Source organism: Carettochelys insculpta, chromosome 4 (assembly GCF_033958435.1).
Source record: "Carettochelys insculpta isolate YL-2023 chromosome 4, ASM3395843v1, whole genome shotgun sequence".
In the NCBI taxonomy this organism is placed as follows: Eukaryota; Metazoa; Chordata; order Testudines; family Carettochelyidae; genus Carettochelys; species Carettochelys insculpta.
The window spans coordinates 107,932,207-107,950,652 of record NC_134140.1 but is presented as its reverse complement, the minus strand read 5'-3'; the positions used below and the strand labels follow the sequence as shown (position 1 = coordinate 107,950,652).

At 41.8% G+C, this 18,446-nt stretch overlaps 1 protein-coding gene across 2 annotated transcripts in view; it reads left to right on the top strand.

Moving 5' to 3' along the window:
- Window positions 1-5,125: 5,125 nt before the first annotated feature.
- The window catches only part of ENPEP (glutamyl aminopeptidase), a 43,299-nt gene continuing 29,978 nt past the window's right edge, over window positions 5,126-18,446 (top strand). Inside the window, exons 1-4 of one of the 2 annotated variants that reach the window (XM_074991971.1) lie at window positions 5,126-5,733; window positions 13,607-13,748; window positions 15,263-15,394; window positions 17,408-17,528. In XM_074991971.1, coding sequence (XP_074848072.1) covers window positions 5,126-5,733; window positions 13,607-13,748; window positions 15,263-15,394; window positions 17,408-17,528 — 1,003 coding nt within the window. The remainder of the gene's footprint in view (window positions 5,734-13,606; window positions 13,749-15,262; window positions 15,395-17,407; window positions 17,529-18,446) is intronic. The other variant, XM_074991972.1, reaches the window with a different exon arrangement.

Genomic DNA, 18,446 nt, shown 5'->3' with positions numbered 1-18,446 from the left:
GTGTTTTGGAAGGGTACATCTAGCTGACGAAGTTTGGTTATTTTGTTCCCCCCTTTTAAAGAATTTATCTCAGTGGTAACATTTATGGGTTTGGCTCCTTTCTAGCTCAGTAGAGGAGAGAGCTGGGAGGCTGTGTTATGACATTATGGTGAGCTGTGCAGAGGAACTTGTTTCGCTATAAGTCCATGAGGAAATAGGGCCTGTTGGTTTTTCCTAGTGTCTCCTTCTCAGCTCCTGATCCCTGCAGCAAGGAGTTTGAGACCTATCCAACTCAGTGGTTGCAAATATCCGCTGCTGACTTATGATGAGATCAACCAATGAGACCAATGGGGGTCAGCTTTCTAAGACTTTACTCAGGAAATACAAACAGAGTTGAAAAAATCCCGAATGTCTTTAATTAAATCAATTCAGTATAAAGTCTTTGCACTTTCAAAGCACACAAATTCAAGAGGACATGATTTATGAACTAAGATTTCAAACAAAACCAGGCTTCATGTATAATGATACCTGTTAAGGCTCATGACATTTCTCGGAGATTAATAATCATGTGAGAGTGTTTGAAACCTGAGATGAAGACCAGGTCTATCATTAATTCCATAAGAAATATGCAGTGAGGGTATTATATCTGTTAGAATTCATTTGGGTCTGGACTGAGAACCATTTTTCAAGTGGAGGAGTCTTTCACTTTCCCTGCACCATGCTGCGGAGACAAATAGGTAGAAAAATCCTGCAACTGAAACACTACCAAAAATAATCACTACAGCATTACTTAGGATATTTCTCTTGTAACCAAAGCTCTCTAATAATGTATAGGCAAGTAAGGACCAAATTCAGCCTGCTAGGTGTTCCAGGATTTAATTCATAGTGAATTACCCTGAAATCTCAGTGTAAAGGCTGCATAGAGAAAACATAAAATAATCTGAAGAATAACAAAAGAGTAAGAACAATAGGACCAATGACTCTGCTAGTTCTTTTACATTTTAGGAACATGAAGCCAAATACATCCCTGGCATGACTCCAGCAAGTTCAGTGGAGTTACTCCAGGTATGAATTTGGCTCATTAAGTTCATGTCTGCAGTGGTTAGCCATACATTTTTTTAAACTCTTTATTTATTTCTGTGTCTTTGATATTTCCCATAGCAGCTCTCGTTTGCTATTACCCTCAGTGAAGAATCTCATGGAAGGTGCCTTGCGTCCTCCACATCCAGCTACTGTTGGTAGGAACTGTAATTATCAAATTGTCATAAAGCTGCTTCTACTAAAATTGTCTTTGGCTCATAACCTGGCTGACTCAGTTTCTCCTCTCAGAGAACTCTACACCAGGCTCTCTTGCTTCACTAGCACTCTTCCTGTGATCCAGTCTATAACAAAACATACTGCAAATCAGCCATCAACTTAAATCCCCGTATACAGTCCATATCTACACACGAGGCTTGTAATGCTTAAAACCCTGATCTTACCTGCATAAAAAATCCAACAGCTTTTCTGCACTTCCTTCCCCCCCCCAAAGTTCCTCAGGGTCCAGCCATGCAAATGTCAACAGAAAAGCCCCTCCACCCATCCTGCTGTCTTCAGCTGTCTCTGGCCCTTGGGTTTGGCTGTCTGCCTTACAGCCAGCAAGCATCTCCCTCTACTGGAGCAAACTGAAGTCCAGGGAGCATCTCTGACACTCTGGGTTAGGGAACGACAATCAATCTCCTGGCTCTGGTAGCTCTCACACTGTACTCTCCTCCTTATGGACCCAGACCACTCTGACTCTCTTCATCTCTTTATCAGGTCAGTAAGTTTCTTTATTGTTTCAGGCATTGCCTTGTCTTCTTAATTGATCAAATGGGAACACCAGCATGGAGAATTTGGACCTACTTCATTCACAGGCGCCTGGGTCACGTATTAACACCTCTCAGCCTCAGACTGGTGGAGAGACTTTTGATTTTTTGTCTCTGGCTAGCCCCCTGGTGTCACCTAATGCTATTTCCATCCCTCAGATTTCAATAGGGGACAAAGCTTATTTTCAGTATGGGAGGGATAGTCCTAGCCAGAGGTCCTAAATCCTCCCCATCAAAAATTTACATCCATAATGGGCCATAGCTATACCTGACACTCACACTTCAGTAAAGAAATGATCAGTGGCACAGCAGTGCTCATGCGTAATTGATTGTAACAGTTTTATCATGTTTCCTTTGCAGAAGAAGGAACTAATGATCTATGCTGTGTGCCATGTTAATAATTACATCCTTGCTCACTTAGTTTTATGTCATTTGCTTCTGTTATTTTCAAGACTTAAACACAAATAACATTTTGGCACTGTCTCACCCAGTGTGTTTCCTCCCACCCCTTCCCTGCATGAGGTGCAAATACTCTTAATTTAATTTTCCATAGAGAAATCTGCAAATATTCTCATAATTACAATAACCAACTAACTTTGCTACATCATTTGATAAGTTCATCTGGTATTACTTTTTACCTTTTACTTAAAAAAACAAACAAACTCAGTATGGGCTGAAATCATACCTTTTTTGGCTAAAGAAGCAGTGAGAAAACCTGACACATGTAATGTGTCTCTTTATAAGTGTTTAACAAGTCATTCTGTTTCAAGGCATCTGGTTTCAAGCCTGCTCTCTCTCTCTCTGTCTCTCTCTGTACCACTGAGCTAGAACAAAAAGAGAAAGCAAATTGTAAATGGTCAGACCATGATGACCTGCAAGGAGAGCCCCTATTGCTGGAGCTTACGCTCTTACCAAGTTCATTAAAAGGTACTGTTTTCCCAAATCATGTCTAATTTTGATAACAGACAAAAAGAAAAAAATAAAATTAAAGAAATAAAAAAGATTCCAGTTGTAGACATTGTTTAATTCTTTTAAAGCTGTCTGAAAATAGCTGAGTTATAAGTAACTTGGAGCTCTCCAATGAACAAACCTTGTTCTTTGGCTTCTGGGCACAAGTTATTAAGTTATTTCAATAACAGCCTGTTTTCTCAATCTTGTAGCAGGGAATGTCACACCAGAGTGTGTCTTAGTGGAGGTTGGAGACACCTGAAAATGAGTTGAGAAAAAAAAGAGACTTGTAAAGCTGTGACCAGAGTCATCTCTGAAAAGGCTGGAGAGGGATTAACCCAGAGGAACCTCTAGCACTGAGCTATGTGAATATATTTCAGCACATGTAGCAACTGCATTCAGGTCTGAGGGCTAGCCACCCTGGTGAAATTAAATCCAAATTGTTTAAAAAACACTGAACTGTATCTAGTGTAACAACCAAGAATTAAGCCATGAAGCCCCTTGTCAATTTACATGGGAGTAATGTAGCCAAACCCCTGCACCTTATTTTGAATACAGGCACTGTCTTGCTGAAATAAGTAAACACTGGAGACGTAAGTTCTTTCTTGGCCAGTTGAAAACAGCTGACAACTGAATGCTTCTGTTCCACTTTTACATTCTTTCCCCTTGGGCATAAAACAAATGGGAGCTTATTTTGGTATTCAGTTATCATCTACTTTGCTATCCAAAATACAGATTGTACATCATGCCTGAGCATGGAATTATTACTTACAGAAGTAGGCTTGACTCCCAAAAGTTGCCTTTGCAGGAACAGGCTGTACTTGGTTCACGTTGCCTAATGACTGGTTATCGAAACGAAGGTCCTCTATAGTTGAAATAATATTGTGAGCCTTACTTTTAGAAAGAAAACCAAACAAGCAGTCCCATAGCACTTTAAGGACTAACAATTTTATTTATTAGGTAATGAGCTCTTGTGGGTTAAACCCACTTAATCAAATCTGCTTGTTTTTTGTGAAGCTACAGACTAGCATGGCTACCCCTCCAAGACATTTTAGAAGAGTCTGAAATGGCTTACACAACACAAGGAAGTAAAAACATCCCTAGCTACCTGTTTGCATGTGCAGTCCTCAAACATCTCTTGGAAAACTGGTCCCATGTATGTGAAAAGAGTAACATTTTAAAGCTTGAAACGAAAGCAAAGCTGTATCATTTTATCATCAGTGCTTCAGCTTATAACCACATGGAGTCACGCGATAAAAGTGACTCCATAACTGAGTACGCTGACCATCCATCCCATTTCTGGTGGGACAGCCCTGTATTTTGGGTGTCATGAAGGCATCCCTATTTATTTTCAAAACAGGGCTGTGCACTGTCAGGGCTGCTGCCCAGTTCATGGCTCCCTGCAGCTCAGGGGAGCTAAGAGCCAGACCCACGTAGCTGCGTGGGGCTCTCGGCGTCTCATGGGAGCCAGGAGTTGGACTGCTATGGCTGTGCCTGGCTCCTCCGCTGGTCGCCAGGAGATGGATCTGTGTGGCTGCTGCCTGGATCTCAGCTTCCTGTGCCTCAAGGAAGCTGGGGAAGCACTGCTGGCTGCCACCTCCTTTCTGGCTCCCTGAGGTGCAGAGAACCAGGAGCCCATCCACAAGATGCCAGCCAGTTTCCTGGCTCCCCACACCTCCATGAAACTGGGAGGGACCCGCCCGCCACCATATCTCCCTGTCCCATATTTGGGATAGGGAGATATGGTCACCCTATAACTGAGGGAAGACAACTGAATAAAACTAGAAAGATTTTTTTTTAAACCTTGGAAATTTTATTGCACAAAATCTGAGGTGGAAGTTCAAGAAAATCCTTGGTTGTTGTTAAAAAGAACAATAACAGGAGGAAAAAATAAGTAGTGGCAAAGGTTGAAGCTTCTTAGCAGTTACACCACGATCTGTGAACTCTCTTTCTGAAAGCTGCTGACAGAGCTTTGGCATATGATCATCCTCTAACTGCTGATTAACAGAGTACTGTTTTATATTTAACTGAGAGAAGAGCAGGGGGAGGGGCTGCACTGCTTATAAGGAAAGTAGAGTAGTACCAGTGCTCATTTCCTCTGTCTTCTTCCACAGCTACTCTCTTCTGGATCTGGCCACTTTATCTCTGGCTCAGTGAGTGCTATCTCAAATTAACTGAGCGTCTGGTAGAAGAAGTGGTGGGAGTGACAGATACAGAAAAGATAGAACTACACTATTAAAATACAAAGTGAATCTTCATGGTTTACTAGAAACAAGCAGTGCTGCTGAGGAGTTCAGTAAGCCTTTTTTTACAGTGAATGCTTAGCTTTGAAAGAGGAGAGGGGAGCAAAGATGCAAGGAATGGATTTTGAGGAAAAGACGTCTAAGAGGTACTGCATGAAGAAAACGCATGTGGCCATCATCTGTGCAGTGGTGGCTGCAGTAGGTGTAGCTGTGGGACTTGGTGTGGGATTAAGCAGACCTGAGCCCTGCCAAACTTTAGGAGGCACAGAGCAGCCAGCAACCACTGTTCCTGGGACAGAACAGCCGCACCTCTGCCCTCCCAAAAATGATGCAAGTGGAGAATGGACAAATTTCAGGCTACCCACTTACATTAACCCCACACACTACGAGCTGGAAATAAAGCCCGAGATGGATGCAGATATTTACACAGGGACAGTCAGCATCACCATCATGTTGGATAAAGCAACCAAGAACTTGTGGCTTCACCTCCGAGAGACCAAGATCACAGAAATGCCTGTGCTCCGGAAATCCTCCGGGGACCAGATCACACTGACAGAGTGTTTTATCTATGAACAACACGAATATGTGGTGATGGGGGCAGAAGAGACGCTCTCTGCAAATAACAGCTATATCCTTACCCTGAAGTTCCAAGGCTGGCTGAACGGCTCCCTGGTTGGATTTTATAGAACCACCTATACTGAGAACGGAGTGATCAAGTAAATCCATTTTTAAAACTTTGACTTGCACATTATTTCTGCTTACTCAGACCCGCTTTCTCCCTCTCCTCCTTCTCTCTGTCACCAAATTGCTTCCATTCCTACATTGCTCTTTCTTATTTTTCAGCTCCCCACAGAAGCTACAGTGTTAAGAATACCAGAGCAGTCTCTGAGCCATTACTTACCAGGATATGTGGTCTGGATATTTTTATTCTGAAAAATAGTTTGGAACTCCTTTAGCTATAGTCCATCCCTGATCCTTGCAAATTCACATCTGGGAGTTGTATGCTGGGACTGAAGCTGTCTGTTGCTCTGTATAAGTACTCCACTACATAGGATGAGTTCTGTGTATGTTGTTTTCTACAGGTTCCCCAAAGTAACTGCCTTTGAGTGAAATACTAACTAGCTATCACTGTGGCAGCTTTCTTGACAACCTCTTGGATGTCGTAAGCCAAAGGAATGTGAGAATCAGAGCTCCACTTTTCCCGCCTCAGCTGGTTTAAATTGGATGTAGATAGGTTTGACAGTGGAGGATATGTATACATTTGACATATTTCTGCTCCACTTTTAAAATGTCACAAAGGTTTAGCCACAGTTAAAGAACCCAAACATATGTGCTCTTGATGGTTCAATTAACATTTTGCTTACCTCAGATTATCACTATTTCAAGGGCAAGGTTTGAAAGAGCTGCCAGACAGTGCTAAGTGACAAAAATGTCTCTGTGTTAGGAGAGGGGCACTAAAACCACCACTTTCTGCTCCATTCCTGATTATTTTTAAAGGGGCATTTCTAGCCCTGATACTTAGAAGGTAATCCAGAATCAGCAGGCTGGCTGCTTGAATACCTCATAGCTTTCCTCAACAGCAGCAGAGTGAAACTTATGGTTTTCATTGTTATTAAAAGTGTGGTGCAGTTACCTCAGCTTCACCCTGCGGCTGACTGGCAGTCCCATGAGCACTAGCAGAGGCTGACATTGGCCAGGGAGGATGCAAGGGAAGACAGAAAAGCAAAGATTGACTCTGCCCTCGCCCTATATGTATACAAATGGGCAGCACAATTTGATCTAAGAGGAAGCCCTATGGGGACCATTTGTCCCCACTTGGCTCTTCAGCTGAATTCTCTCACTACCATCCCTATACAGCTCCTCTGTTATCAATTTAGACAAGGTACTTATGTTCCTAGCATCTAATAGTCTTAAAATGATTAGCAAACATAACCTCACAACATCCCTGTAACTTGAGGAGTTATCTCCAGTTTATTGGAGGTTTGAGGATGGAGGTGTGGAAGGAGGAGTAACCCTCCCAAGGTAACACAAGAAATCTGTCAGAGAATCAGGGACAAAACTCATATTTCCTAAGGCCCAGTTCAGCATCTTAATCACAAGCTCATTGTCAATCTCATCCATCTGTCAGCTGGCAGGCCTCAATTTCAGAAGTAGGGGAGGAAAAGTGGAACAGCAGCTCAAGTGCAAAACCAGGAGTAATCCCTTCTTCGTAGCAAGTGCATATAGGAAACAGCGTGAAGTAAACACGTGTGCATAGTAGAGACTGAGCCTCTTTTAAAAGGACATTATTAAGAGTGCAAAGTCAAACACTAAACATGTTGAGAAATGCCTAAACTAAAGAAGCCTGATTAATGTGCTATTTTTTTCTTCAGAACACTGCCTTGTTCAGTCAGCAGTGTGGATGGTGCTCAATAAATGAGCAACTATTCTTTATTATGCCATCTTCTCATCATTCCAAGTGTTGCTCTAGGCCTTATTTTTTGTACACTATTCAAACTTCAATCGGGAGATGTAATTATTGAATTGTCACATGCATGTTTCTATGGTACCCATTACTAGTGTTTCAGTGCTTCGCAAACGTTAATGAGTATCTTTACAACACTCCTGTGAACAAAGGGATAGTGCTTTTCTTATTTTACAGATGGGGAACTGAGACACCGAAATTAAGGTCAAAAGTATCCACTTCTTTTAGGTGATATCAGGATGTGATTTTTTTTTCACAGTATGTAGCATTACATGGATTTTCATATATTAAAGCACAGCTCCTAGGGACCTCAGTAGCATTTAGATGTTGTAAGAATTTCTGCAACTTAGGTAGCAGAATTTCAAGTGAAGTGTCATTGGTGACCGCCTGTGAAGTTTGTTTTAACTGATTTTCCTAGTATGAGACAGGAACTCAGTGGCAGAGGAAGGGATACATTCCAAATCTGTAAAGCAGCATGCCTGACCTGTACAAGCATGCCTTACCTGTACAAGCATGCCTTACCTGTAAGACCATACATTCTCTTCTTATAATTTCCCTGGCTGAGTCATTACATATCTTCCAACGTCTGCAATAAATCATGCAGGCATCCCACAGACAAACCTCCTTCACAACAGAACCCTGATTCGTTCCCCAGGAAGATCCGTTCTGTATACTGAATAAGGCAGAGGTCCTCTGGAAAGAAAAATAGTATCTGATAAAGTAATTTAAGGCTCTCATAGGCTGTGTCTACACTTGCATTGCTCTTTCAAAAGAGGCATGCAAATGAGGGAAATCAAAAATGCAAACGAGGTGCAGATTTACATATCTAGCATCTCATTTATATATTCTTATTTCAAAATAGCTTCTTTCAAAAGAAGAAAACCAGTGTAGATGCTGCTCTTTCAAAAGTAAACCCCATCTTCGAAAGAATCCTTCTTCCCTCTTTCATGAGAAGGATTCTTTCCAAGATGGGGTTTACTTTTGAAAGAGCAGTGTCTACACTGGTTTTCTTCTTTTGAAAGAAGCTATTTTGAAATAAGAATATGCAAATGAGGTGTCTGATATGTAAATCTGCACCTCATTTGCATTTTCGATGTCCTTCATTTGCATGCCTCTTTCGAAAGAGGAATGCAGGTGTAGACACAGCCATAATGTATATGAACAAGATATGTGAATTAACATTGTACAGGCAATCTTACTTCTGGCATTTCCTAACTTTTGGGTACTTGACTTTGCAACCATAATACTTATTTAATGTTGTTTTGTGTGTGTAATCTTCTATACTTTAAAAAAAGCAAACTGAAAAGTAAGCAAACAGAAATTCCATCATGGAATCACAGGGTTCATCATCAGGATTGGAAACTGTAGCTCTACCACACAGATGTCTGCTATTTGAACTAGCAGAGTAACTGATAGCAGTAGCAGGTTGTCATCCTTTATGAGGGAGGATGAGACACACATTTTTCTGGTGGCTTTCATGCACATTTGCTGATGGCAGAGGAATGGTGAGGCTCAGGGATCTTGGGTTGCATTCCAGGCTCTGGAGGGAAGTGTTCTCTAGTGATCTCAAAGTCTTTGGTTTATATCCTCCCAGATGGATTTTTTGTGTCTCCTCCTCTTCTATTTGTCTGTCCCAGTGCTCTCTTCCCTACTCCATGGATACTTGCACTAGCCTCATTCTGTTCTCCTCAATCCCAGCCTCCTTGCCAAGCCAGTCCTAGTTTCTCTCTCTGACCTCCTCATCCCAGTCTCTCCACATCCACTCTCAGGCTTCCTTCTAGCATGCACAATCCCAGTCTCCTCTCCCACCTTTTCCTCAGTTTGTCCCATCTGTTTCTTCATCTAATCTGTTTTTCTCCCTCCACTTCCTCTATCTCCAACAGCTCTCAGTCCCAGTCTCCCTTTTTGGGCTCCTACTTCAGTGTCAGTGCCCCTCCACTCATATCCCTCTGGGTCCTTGCCCCAGTCATCTGCCCTCCTCCACTTTCCCTCACCATAACCTCCTTCCACCTGCTTCACTGCTAGGCAGTCCCAACCCCCTTCTGGATCTTCGTCTGACATCAGTGTTCCCACACACACTTCCATCCTTGGCTCCTAGTCCCACTCTGCTTAGCCAGCCACTCCCAGTCTTGCCCCCACCAGTCCCAGCATCTCTCCCCTCTCCACTCACTGTCAGCCTACAGTCCCAATCACCCCACAGAAGGTTCCTTGTCTCAGTATAATCCCCTTATCTTCCCTCAGCACTAACTCTTGTCCCTTCTGCAGTCATATCTGGTTGCTTTCTCTTCTGCATCACCTGTCACCAGGGGTGTGCTGGGCTCAAGATTTTGGGTGGGCATTGAGAACACAGGGAAGACAGGCTTCCTGCTCTAAAGTCTGGTATGCAGCCTCCATCTGTGCCTCAGCAGCCCAGAGCTGTAATTGCAGGGAAAGTTCTGCTTGGCCCTCTGCTGCAGCATGACCAGTGCAGATGAAATCTTCAGTGAATTTAGTGGCCACACTTTAACAAGGAACTATGCAAACTGTGGTCTTTGAAAGACTTGAGCAGATTTGTGCAATTATTTATCAGGATGGCTGAGCTCAGATACCAATGCCAGCCACTCTCTGCTGAATTTCTAGTCCCTCCTCCAGAGCATGAGGGCACTAGAGATTCACAAAGGAAAGAGCACCAGAATGTTTTGATGGGGCAAGGACCTTATTTCTGCACCTGGCTCACGGTAACAAGCTGCTGACCTATTTTGACTGAAAAATTTCAGTAAATTTCAGCCTGAGATAATACCTGCTATGGAAGATTTTAGTTGAAATGATAAAAGTTTGGCAATGTTAGAAGAAAATGAAAACAGGTATTATCATGGAGAAAATTGTGTAACTATAATAGGCAGTGCTACCAGCCCAACCTATTTTATGAGAGGGGACTGGAGTGGGAATGTCTGAGCCATCTGCAATCAGCCAAATCTTACTTCTTCTTGAATAGCCTCAGAAGCTGCGGGACCTGACTGCTGATGGAGAAGAGAGAGAGTGGCTGCGAGGAGGTAGAATGGAAGAAGTCAGCTGAGAGGCTGCTTCTCCCGCTAGGATTGCTTAAGCATTGCTGCAGGCCTTTTTCTCTATACCCTGGATATGGGTCCAGATATCATTGTTCCTTGGATCCACCTCTGGTTTTATACATTCACCGGAAAACAATACTGCGTCCCAGACAAGATGATTCAGTGATCTGGGGACTAGCCTGGGACTTAGGAAATCACAGTTTAATTCTCTTCTTTGTCACATTCTCTAGGATACTGGACAATCAGACAATGTCTACACTACAGCAACCTGTCAACAGAGTGCATCTCCATACAAAAAAAGATTGACAGAGCAATCTGCTCTGTTGACAGAAAGCAGCCACTTTGCTCTGCTCTCTCCCAACAGAATGGTTGACTGGAAGCTCTGCAAACAGGGCTGCACAGGGAACCAGAAGCCCTCTCTGTCGACAGAAGTGGGAACACTGCACATATTGTCGACAGAACTCTGTTCTCAGAGGACATGTCTACACTAGAAACATCTGTCACCAGAAAGTTACTGTCAACAGGGTTATCGTGACAGAACCTCTCTCACAACTTGCTCTGTCGACAGAGAACTGCCAGACTGCACTGCCCTCTGGTGCCAGAAAGCAGAGTGGCAGCTGTGCAAAGAAGGCTGCCGGGCAACTGGAAGCCCTCTCTGTCGACAGAAGTGTCCACACTGTAATTTTATCAACAGCACTCTCTCTAGAGATAGTTATGCCTCAAATTTTTGTGGGATAATTCTGTTGAGGAAAATGCAGAGTTCTGTTGAGACTTTGTTGACCAAATGCTTTAAGTGTGTGGACGCTCCATGAGTTATGTTGACAGAGGCCCCTTCTGTTGACAAAACTCTGTAGTGTAGACCCAGCCAGAGCGTTATGCCTCAGATTTTCAAGGGATAACACTGTCAAAACAAATGCAGAGTTCTGTTGAGACTGTCAACATAAGGCTTTATGAGTGTAAATGCTTTCTGAGTTCTGTTGACAGAAGGCCTCTTCTGTTGACAGAACTCTCCAGTATACAAACAGCCTCAGTGTCTCTGCACTTTTACATGTAAATGGGGATAATTGTGCTTCCTTACCTCATGGGGCTGTGATAAGGATAAATACAATCAAGAATAAAATGTGAGGTACTCTGGTATGAGAATAATAAGTTCCATGAAAATACCAATAAGTTTATTCTGAAGAGTTACAGCTTTTTCAGTTCTCAGCTGCTATTTAGAGATGTGAAATAACTCCAGTTTCCTTTTTTCTGGTATTACTGAGGATACAGATGAGGCAAGGCAGCTGTGTCTTGGGTTTGCATAACTACAAAAATCTGGCTCAGATCTAAATTCCCTTTTATTCACGCCACTAAAGTGAAGCATTGTGGAGTGGGGAGGGGTCTAGTTTGGGCATGTCTCCAACTGATAAGAAGCTGATATTTCTGTTTTTGTAGATTGGCAAATATGTGAAATATTTCCCCGTTTTCTCTTTGAATGTTCTCTGTTTAAAAGAAAGCCGAGGCCATTTCTGCAGGCAGCAACCATATTTTGCCATGACTCTGTGTATCCCTTGCTAAAGTGCCAAAATTTCCCTGGGAAAAAGATGATGCTATGTTTTGAAAAAAAAAGTATGAAAATCCATTACGTAACTGAGGGAGACAAAATTTCTCTTTGTCTCTTTCTCTCTTTTAATGAAAATCTGTGTGTGCTTGGCAAAAAAAAATGGTAATTTATCACACTCTAAATGTAGCAATGTTTTATTTTGGGAACAAATAGCTGCATGTGGTCACAGACAGATCTATTCTTAATATTCCTGGCATATTTACAACTTTGTCACTTCTGATTCATGTTTCAAAACCTAGAAATCAACAGAAATTCCAGGGGCAGGATCCAACTTATAAAAAGGGAGTTTTTATTTATTTTTTTAACCTTACAACCAAGTTGTAAATTATTTCACTTTTTCTTTAATTAGCGCTATGTTTGCACCAGGTTATGGCTTGGTCTACAAGTCTCTAATACAAATGCCATGACTTGTGGCACTTAGGGACATTGCGTCACTAGTGTTTGTCTGCACAGGTTTGGGCTATGACAGAGGGCAGGAGGGGGCTGTGACCTGAGACAGGGGACTGGGGTGCAGGGTCTGAAAGGGGCTATAGTACAGGAGGACTGGCAGAAGGCTGGGGTGAGGGAAGAGCTGGGGTGCCATAGGCAGGCTCTGACCAGGAGACTTACGTGGGCAACTCCTGGCCAGCAGCCCAGCTGATTTTGCAGCCAGACTCTCTTCTTGAGGGGCCATGGCTGGTTCCATGTATGTATGAAAGCCTGAGGGGAGGGGAACAGGTGATTCACACAGAAAGCACCCATTGGCCAGAAGCCATTCAATAGGATTGGGCTGGGGGCTGGGACAACACTTGAAACCTCTCTCACCCTCCCACCGAGTTTGCAGCTATTGAAAGAAACAGGACCCTGAAGCTGCTTTTCTGAGTTGGGTGTGTGCCTGAGGCTCCCCACTGCATCACCAGGCCAGAGCTGGTGGTTTGGTGGGATGGATCCAGATCATGGGCCATATTTTATCAGCCCTGTGACAGGGGGAAACTTCGGATTTTTACACTTTGGAAGAAGAGTCACCTGTCTGCAAGCTGCAACAGCCTGCAGTGGAAGCCTCCCGGAACCATCAGTGTAGGGATAGGAAGAGGGGAGATGCTGAGTGCTAAGATTGAGGGGGGGCATTGCCCATCTTTGCCTCTTACACCTGCCACCCATGGTGAGCAGGATTTCTTCTTACTGTAGGATGAAATACTTGTGTTTTCCTTTACTTGCTCTTTGAAAAAAAAATTGAGTGCATCTGAATTGTGTACATCTTCCATTTGTACCAAGTGGTTGTGACTTATAAGAACCCACGTATATTGGAGGGTTATGAATATTTAAGTTGTATCTTAAAGCTGTATCTTATAAAAAGACCACTGAAAATAAAACTTTTGCTAGATCTGCTGCAGTTTGCAGTATTAACGAACAATTATACTCATACATGGCAATAACAAAGAATGACTATTATGAAGGCTTAGGAGAATGCAACTTCCTTTTTCTTTATTTTAAAGGAGCATAGCAGCTACTGATCATGAGCCAACAGATGCACGGAAGTCATTTCCTTGCTTTGATGAGCCCAACAAAAAGGCAACTTACACCATAATTATCATCCACAAAGAACCATTCAAAGTACTCGCAAACATGCCAGTAGAGGTATGTATTTCATAAAGAGTTTTCATACACAAGTAGAATGAGTCTGTAAAACAACCAGTGCTTTTTTTGTGCCGGTACCGAGTACCGGCACCTTGGCAGCCCTAGCAATGGGACTGGCTGGGGAGGAAGCTGGCTGAGTACCAACTCCTATTTGTTTAATAAATAAATAAATAAATAAACCCCCGAAGCCCTGAAAACAACTTTAACAATAATTCAAATCTAAACACCCTGACTAACCTACACTAGCCCTCCCTTTCGGAAGGGGCATGTAAATGCAGTGGATTGAAAATGCTAATGAGGTGCTGATATGAATATTCAGCACCTCATTTGCATAATGACAGCCACTTGCCACAGCAAAGTGCTGCTTTCAAAACACAAAATAGCCATGTAGACGGGGTTCTTCGAAAGGAAGAAGGGTGCTTTTGAAAGCAGGGCTTCGTTTCAAAGGAACACCTTCTACACAGCTTTCGATGTGGTGAGTGGCTGCTATTATGCAAATGTGGTGCTGAATATTCATATAAACACCTCCCTAGCATTTTCAATCCTCTGCATTTACACGCCCCTTCAGAAAGGGAGAGGTTGTGTAGGTGCAGCCACTGTGTGTTGATAGATCCTTTGTCATTTCAGAAGCTTTACATCTTATGGTTTTGAAAGAGTTATATGAAATGAGAGTGGCGATTTAGATATCATTCTTAGTTGAGTATTACTGGCCATCAAAGCTCTGCAGCAGAGCACAACACAACAAAACTCTGCCAATCCCAGTGCAGGTGAGAATATTTTCTCTTTAGCTACCTATCCACATGCACATATCTTGTAGACTTTCCTCCCCACCAGCCATCCATAAATGATTCACAATGATGCTGGTTCCAGGTTGGTAGCGAGACAAAGGTAATACCTTTTATTTGGACCTCAACTGTTGTTTTGAGAAAGGTTTCAAGCTTACACAGACCTGACCAAGAGCTACAGAGGGACCTCACAAAAGTGGTGACTTGGCAACAAAATGGCAGATGAAATTCAGTGTTGATAAGTGCAAAGTAATACACACTGGAAAAAAATAATCCCAGCTATACATGTGATGATGGTTTCTAAATTAGTTATTCCAGACAGAGATCTTGGAGTCACTGTGGATAGTTCTCTGAAACTTCCACTGAGTGTGCAACAGCCATCAAAAAGACTTACATAATTTTAGGAAGTATTAAGAATGGTATAAACACTAAGCAAATGTCATAATGCCACTATATAGATGTGTTCCCACACTTTGAATACTGGGTCCAGTTCTGGTAGCCCTACCTCTAAAAGGAGCCAGAACTGGAGAAAGGTTCAAAGGAGGACAACAAAGAGGAGCACAGGTTTGAACTACCTCTAAATGAGTTGAGACTAAAAGGATTAGAAGCATTTATTTTAGAAAAGAGACAACTAAGTGAGGATTTGATAGCTGTCTATAAAATCATGAATGAAGTGGCAAAAGTGAATAGAGAATGTTATTTACTCTTTTTATTTTTCTCCTTTCTTAGCAAACAGTTCAACTGAGTGGTGGCTGGAACAGGACAACTTTTCAGAAATCTGTCCCAATGAGCACATATTTGGTATGCTTTGCAGTGCACCAGTTTGACTGGGTAGAAAGAAAGTCTGCCAGAGGAGTTCCTGTAAGTCCAATTTTCATTCTGAACATATTCCAGATGAGAGTTCCAAAAAACATAAAATCAGCTTTTCCTATTGTATTGCTTAATCTTCCCCTTTTTATGGGCTGTGTTCTTCAGGAAGTCAAACTAGATTATCAAAATTGTCTCTTCTTGCCTTACAAACTGTGAACCTATGTGCACTTGGCTCTTTTACTTTGTAATCTACTGCACTGTTGTGTAAAATGCATAGTGCAATGTTATTAATTATCAAAACAAAAAGCAGTCGAGTAGCACTTTAAAGACTAGCAAAATAGTTTATTAGGTGAGCTTTCATGGGACAGACCCACTTCTTCAGACCATAGCCAGACCAGAACAGACTCAATATTTAAGGCACAGAGAACCAAAAACAGTAAGCAAGGAGGACAAATCAGAAAAAGATAATCAAGGTGAGCAAATTAGAGAGTGGAGGGGTTGGGGGGAAGGTCAAGAATTAGATTGAGCCAAGTATGCAGAACCTTCCCCTCCACCCCTCCACTCTCTAATTTGCTCACCTTGATTATCTTTTTCTGATTTGTCCTCCTTGCTTACTGTTTTTGGTTCTCTGTGCCTTAAATATTGAGTCTGTTCTGGTCTGGCTATGGTCTGAAGAAGTGGGTCTGTCCCATGAAAGCTCACCTAATGAACTACTTTGCTAGTCTTTAAAGTGCTACTTGACTGCTTTTTTTTGTTTTGATAGTGTATAGACTAGCACGGCTTTCTCTCTGTTATTAATTATATTACAGTAGTATCTATGTGCCCCAATCGCAGTAGGAGTGATGCAGATAACATGTTAAAAAAATCACAGTCATGAAAGATGGGAGCTTTACACACTCTGAATTGAATGTGTGGATCTGAACCCACAAATATGAAGTGACTCCTATAGTTTTGGTTACAGATTGTATCCAAAAGAGTAGGGAATCAGCTCTCCTGTTCTGGTTTGGATTCAGACAAAATTTTGTAAGCCTTCCTAGTCTCGTGGGATTTTTATTGTTCAAAACTCTTGTGAGAGCCGTTCAAGATTTTACTAGATTTGTTGAATCTAAGCTGAAACTGTAGCTATGATTTAGCCTTTAATCCAAACTCCTTATTGAGCCAATAATTCTGATGGAATGTTTAACACCAGTAACTAGTTTGTTGCCCAGCTTTTACAAGGTGACATAGAAAAATTCTTCCAAAGTGGTGCTGTTGCTAATTTTCCTTCCTTTTCTCCTAAGAATCAAGGTACATGCTTTTGATATAAGGCTGTTTTAAACTTTTGTTCAGGCTAAGTTATTACTGTTCTGGAGAAACTATTGCCTAATGACTGTGAATCCAGATTTCTGGATGGTATTAAGAATACTGCTATTGACTCCCTATGTGACTTTCCTTTGCAAGTCAGTCCTCTGCCTCAGTTTCCCATATGCAAACCAATCCCTCCCCACATTGGGTTCAGTGACATGCAAATCTGATGCTTTTCAGAAAAATCTGGCAGTTTGACCCTATTTTGTTACTAAACATCAAATAGTATACTGCTGTGCTCAGGTCTCCTTGCTCTAAAACTTTGTTTTTGTACATCTTGGCACCACATAAGATACAAAAATGTTGGTAACTAGCTGAACTAAAGTCTAGGAGCACAGATGCACTCCTCTTTATCTATATCTTTTCTGGAACTATCCAGATGCCCCCACCTACCTAGCTCAAGCTAATGTCTTACAGAGTGTGACCCCTCTTGCATTACTGGTAAAGTGGAACAACCGTGAAAGGTGAAGGCAATAGCAAATAATATAGGTGTAGGCTACAAGAGATATAAAATAGGTTAACATATCCTTATAGGCTACAAAAGCCTCCTCAAAAAGGTGATTTAGATAAGGATCCTAGTGTTAAGTTTTGTCTTCCAGAGAAGAAAAGTCAACCATATTATCATTTTTGCTAAATGATGTTTCATTGCAAGCCACATTTTGTTTTGTTTTGACCAACTAGAAGCTGCTCTGATTGTGTGTCTCTTCTTTTATTTTACAGCTCAGGATCTATGCACAGCCGCAGCAAATGCACACAGCAGAATATGCTGCAAATGTAACTAAAGTTGTATTTGACTACTTTGAACAGTATTTTGATATGAACTATTCTCTTCCAAAATTAGGTGATTACCTTCATTCTCGTCCTTTACTAGCACTGTTTTGTTTTTTGCTGTGAGTCATTGTTTTTTCTTGGGAGTGTGAGAACATAGAAATTTTGCTGCTACTGCCAGAATCTGAGGAGCTGTAAGGCTTTTTAGCTCACGATGTTCTATTATGTCATGTGGGGAGGCTCAGACCCAATTAGGACATTCTCCTCCCTTAATTCTGGAAGCTGAATCCAACCCCTGGGACTAACACCTCTATATCAGAGTGTCCAAATTTTAAATAATGAGAACATCAGTGACATCAACACAGAAACAATATGGCTAAATACAGCCAAATTCATCTTGAGATAGACGTGTTCAGTGCCCAAGAAACTTCTTGACAAAGAGTCATGTGACTGTTTCAAATTTGTCTGCACCCATTTTCACGAGAACTGACTTTGGACCAATGACTATAATTTATTTGTGTAGATGGATTGAATAAAGACCCCAGAGCCAAACAAAACCAACTTTCATACAGAACCAAATATTGGCTATAGCCCTTGTATGCTAAGGTCCCAGAGTAAAATATTGCCTTTGAGCATCCCTAAATTTGGATGTTTGAAATCTGAACTAATTGGGGATATAATTAAAGCTGTGGAAAAGCTACAGAAGCAGCCTCTGATATAAATTCAAAAGTTATAGTTTACTAAGGTTCACAAACTTAAATGTATGGAATCTTAAAATAAATAAATAAATAAAATGGGTAAGCTGTGTTAGTCTATATCTAAAAACAAGGAGAACTTCTGTGGCACCTTATAGACTAACAGATTTTTTGGATCATAAGCTTTCGTGGGCAAAGACCCACTTTGTCAGATGCATGCCCATGAAAGCTTATGGTCCAACAAATCTGTTAGTGTATAAGGTTCCACAGGACTTCTCTCTCTCTTTTTTTTTTAC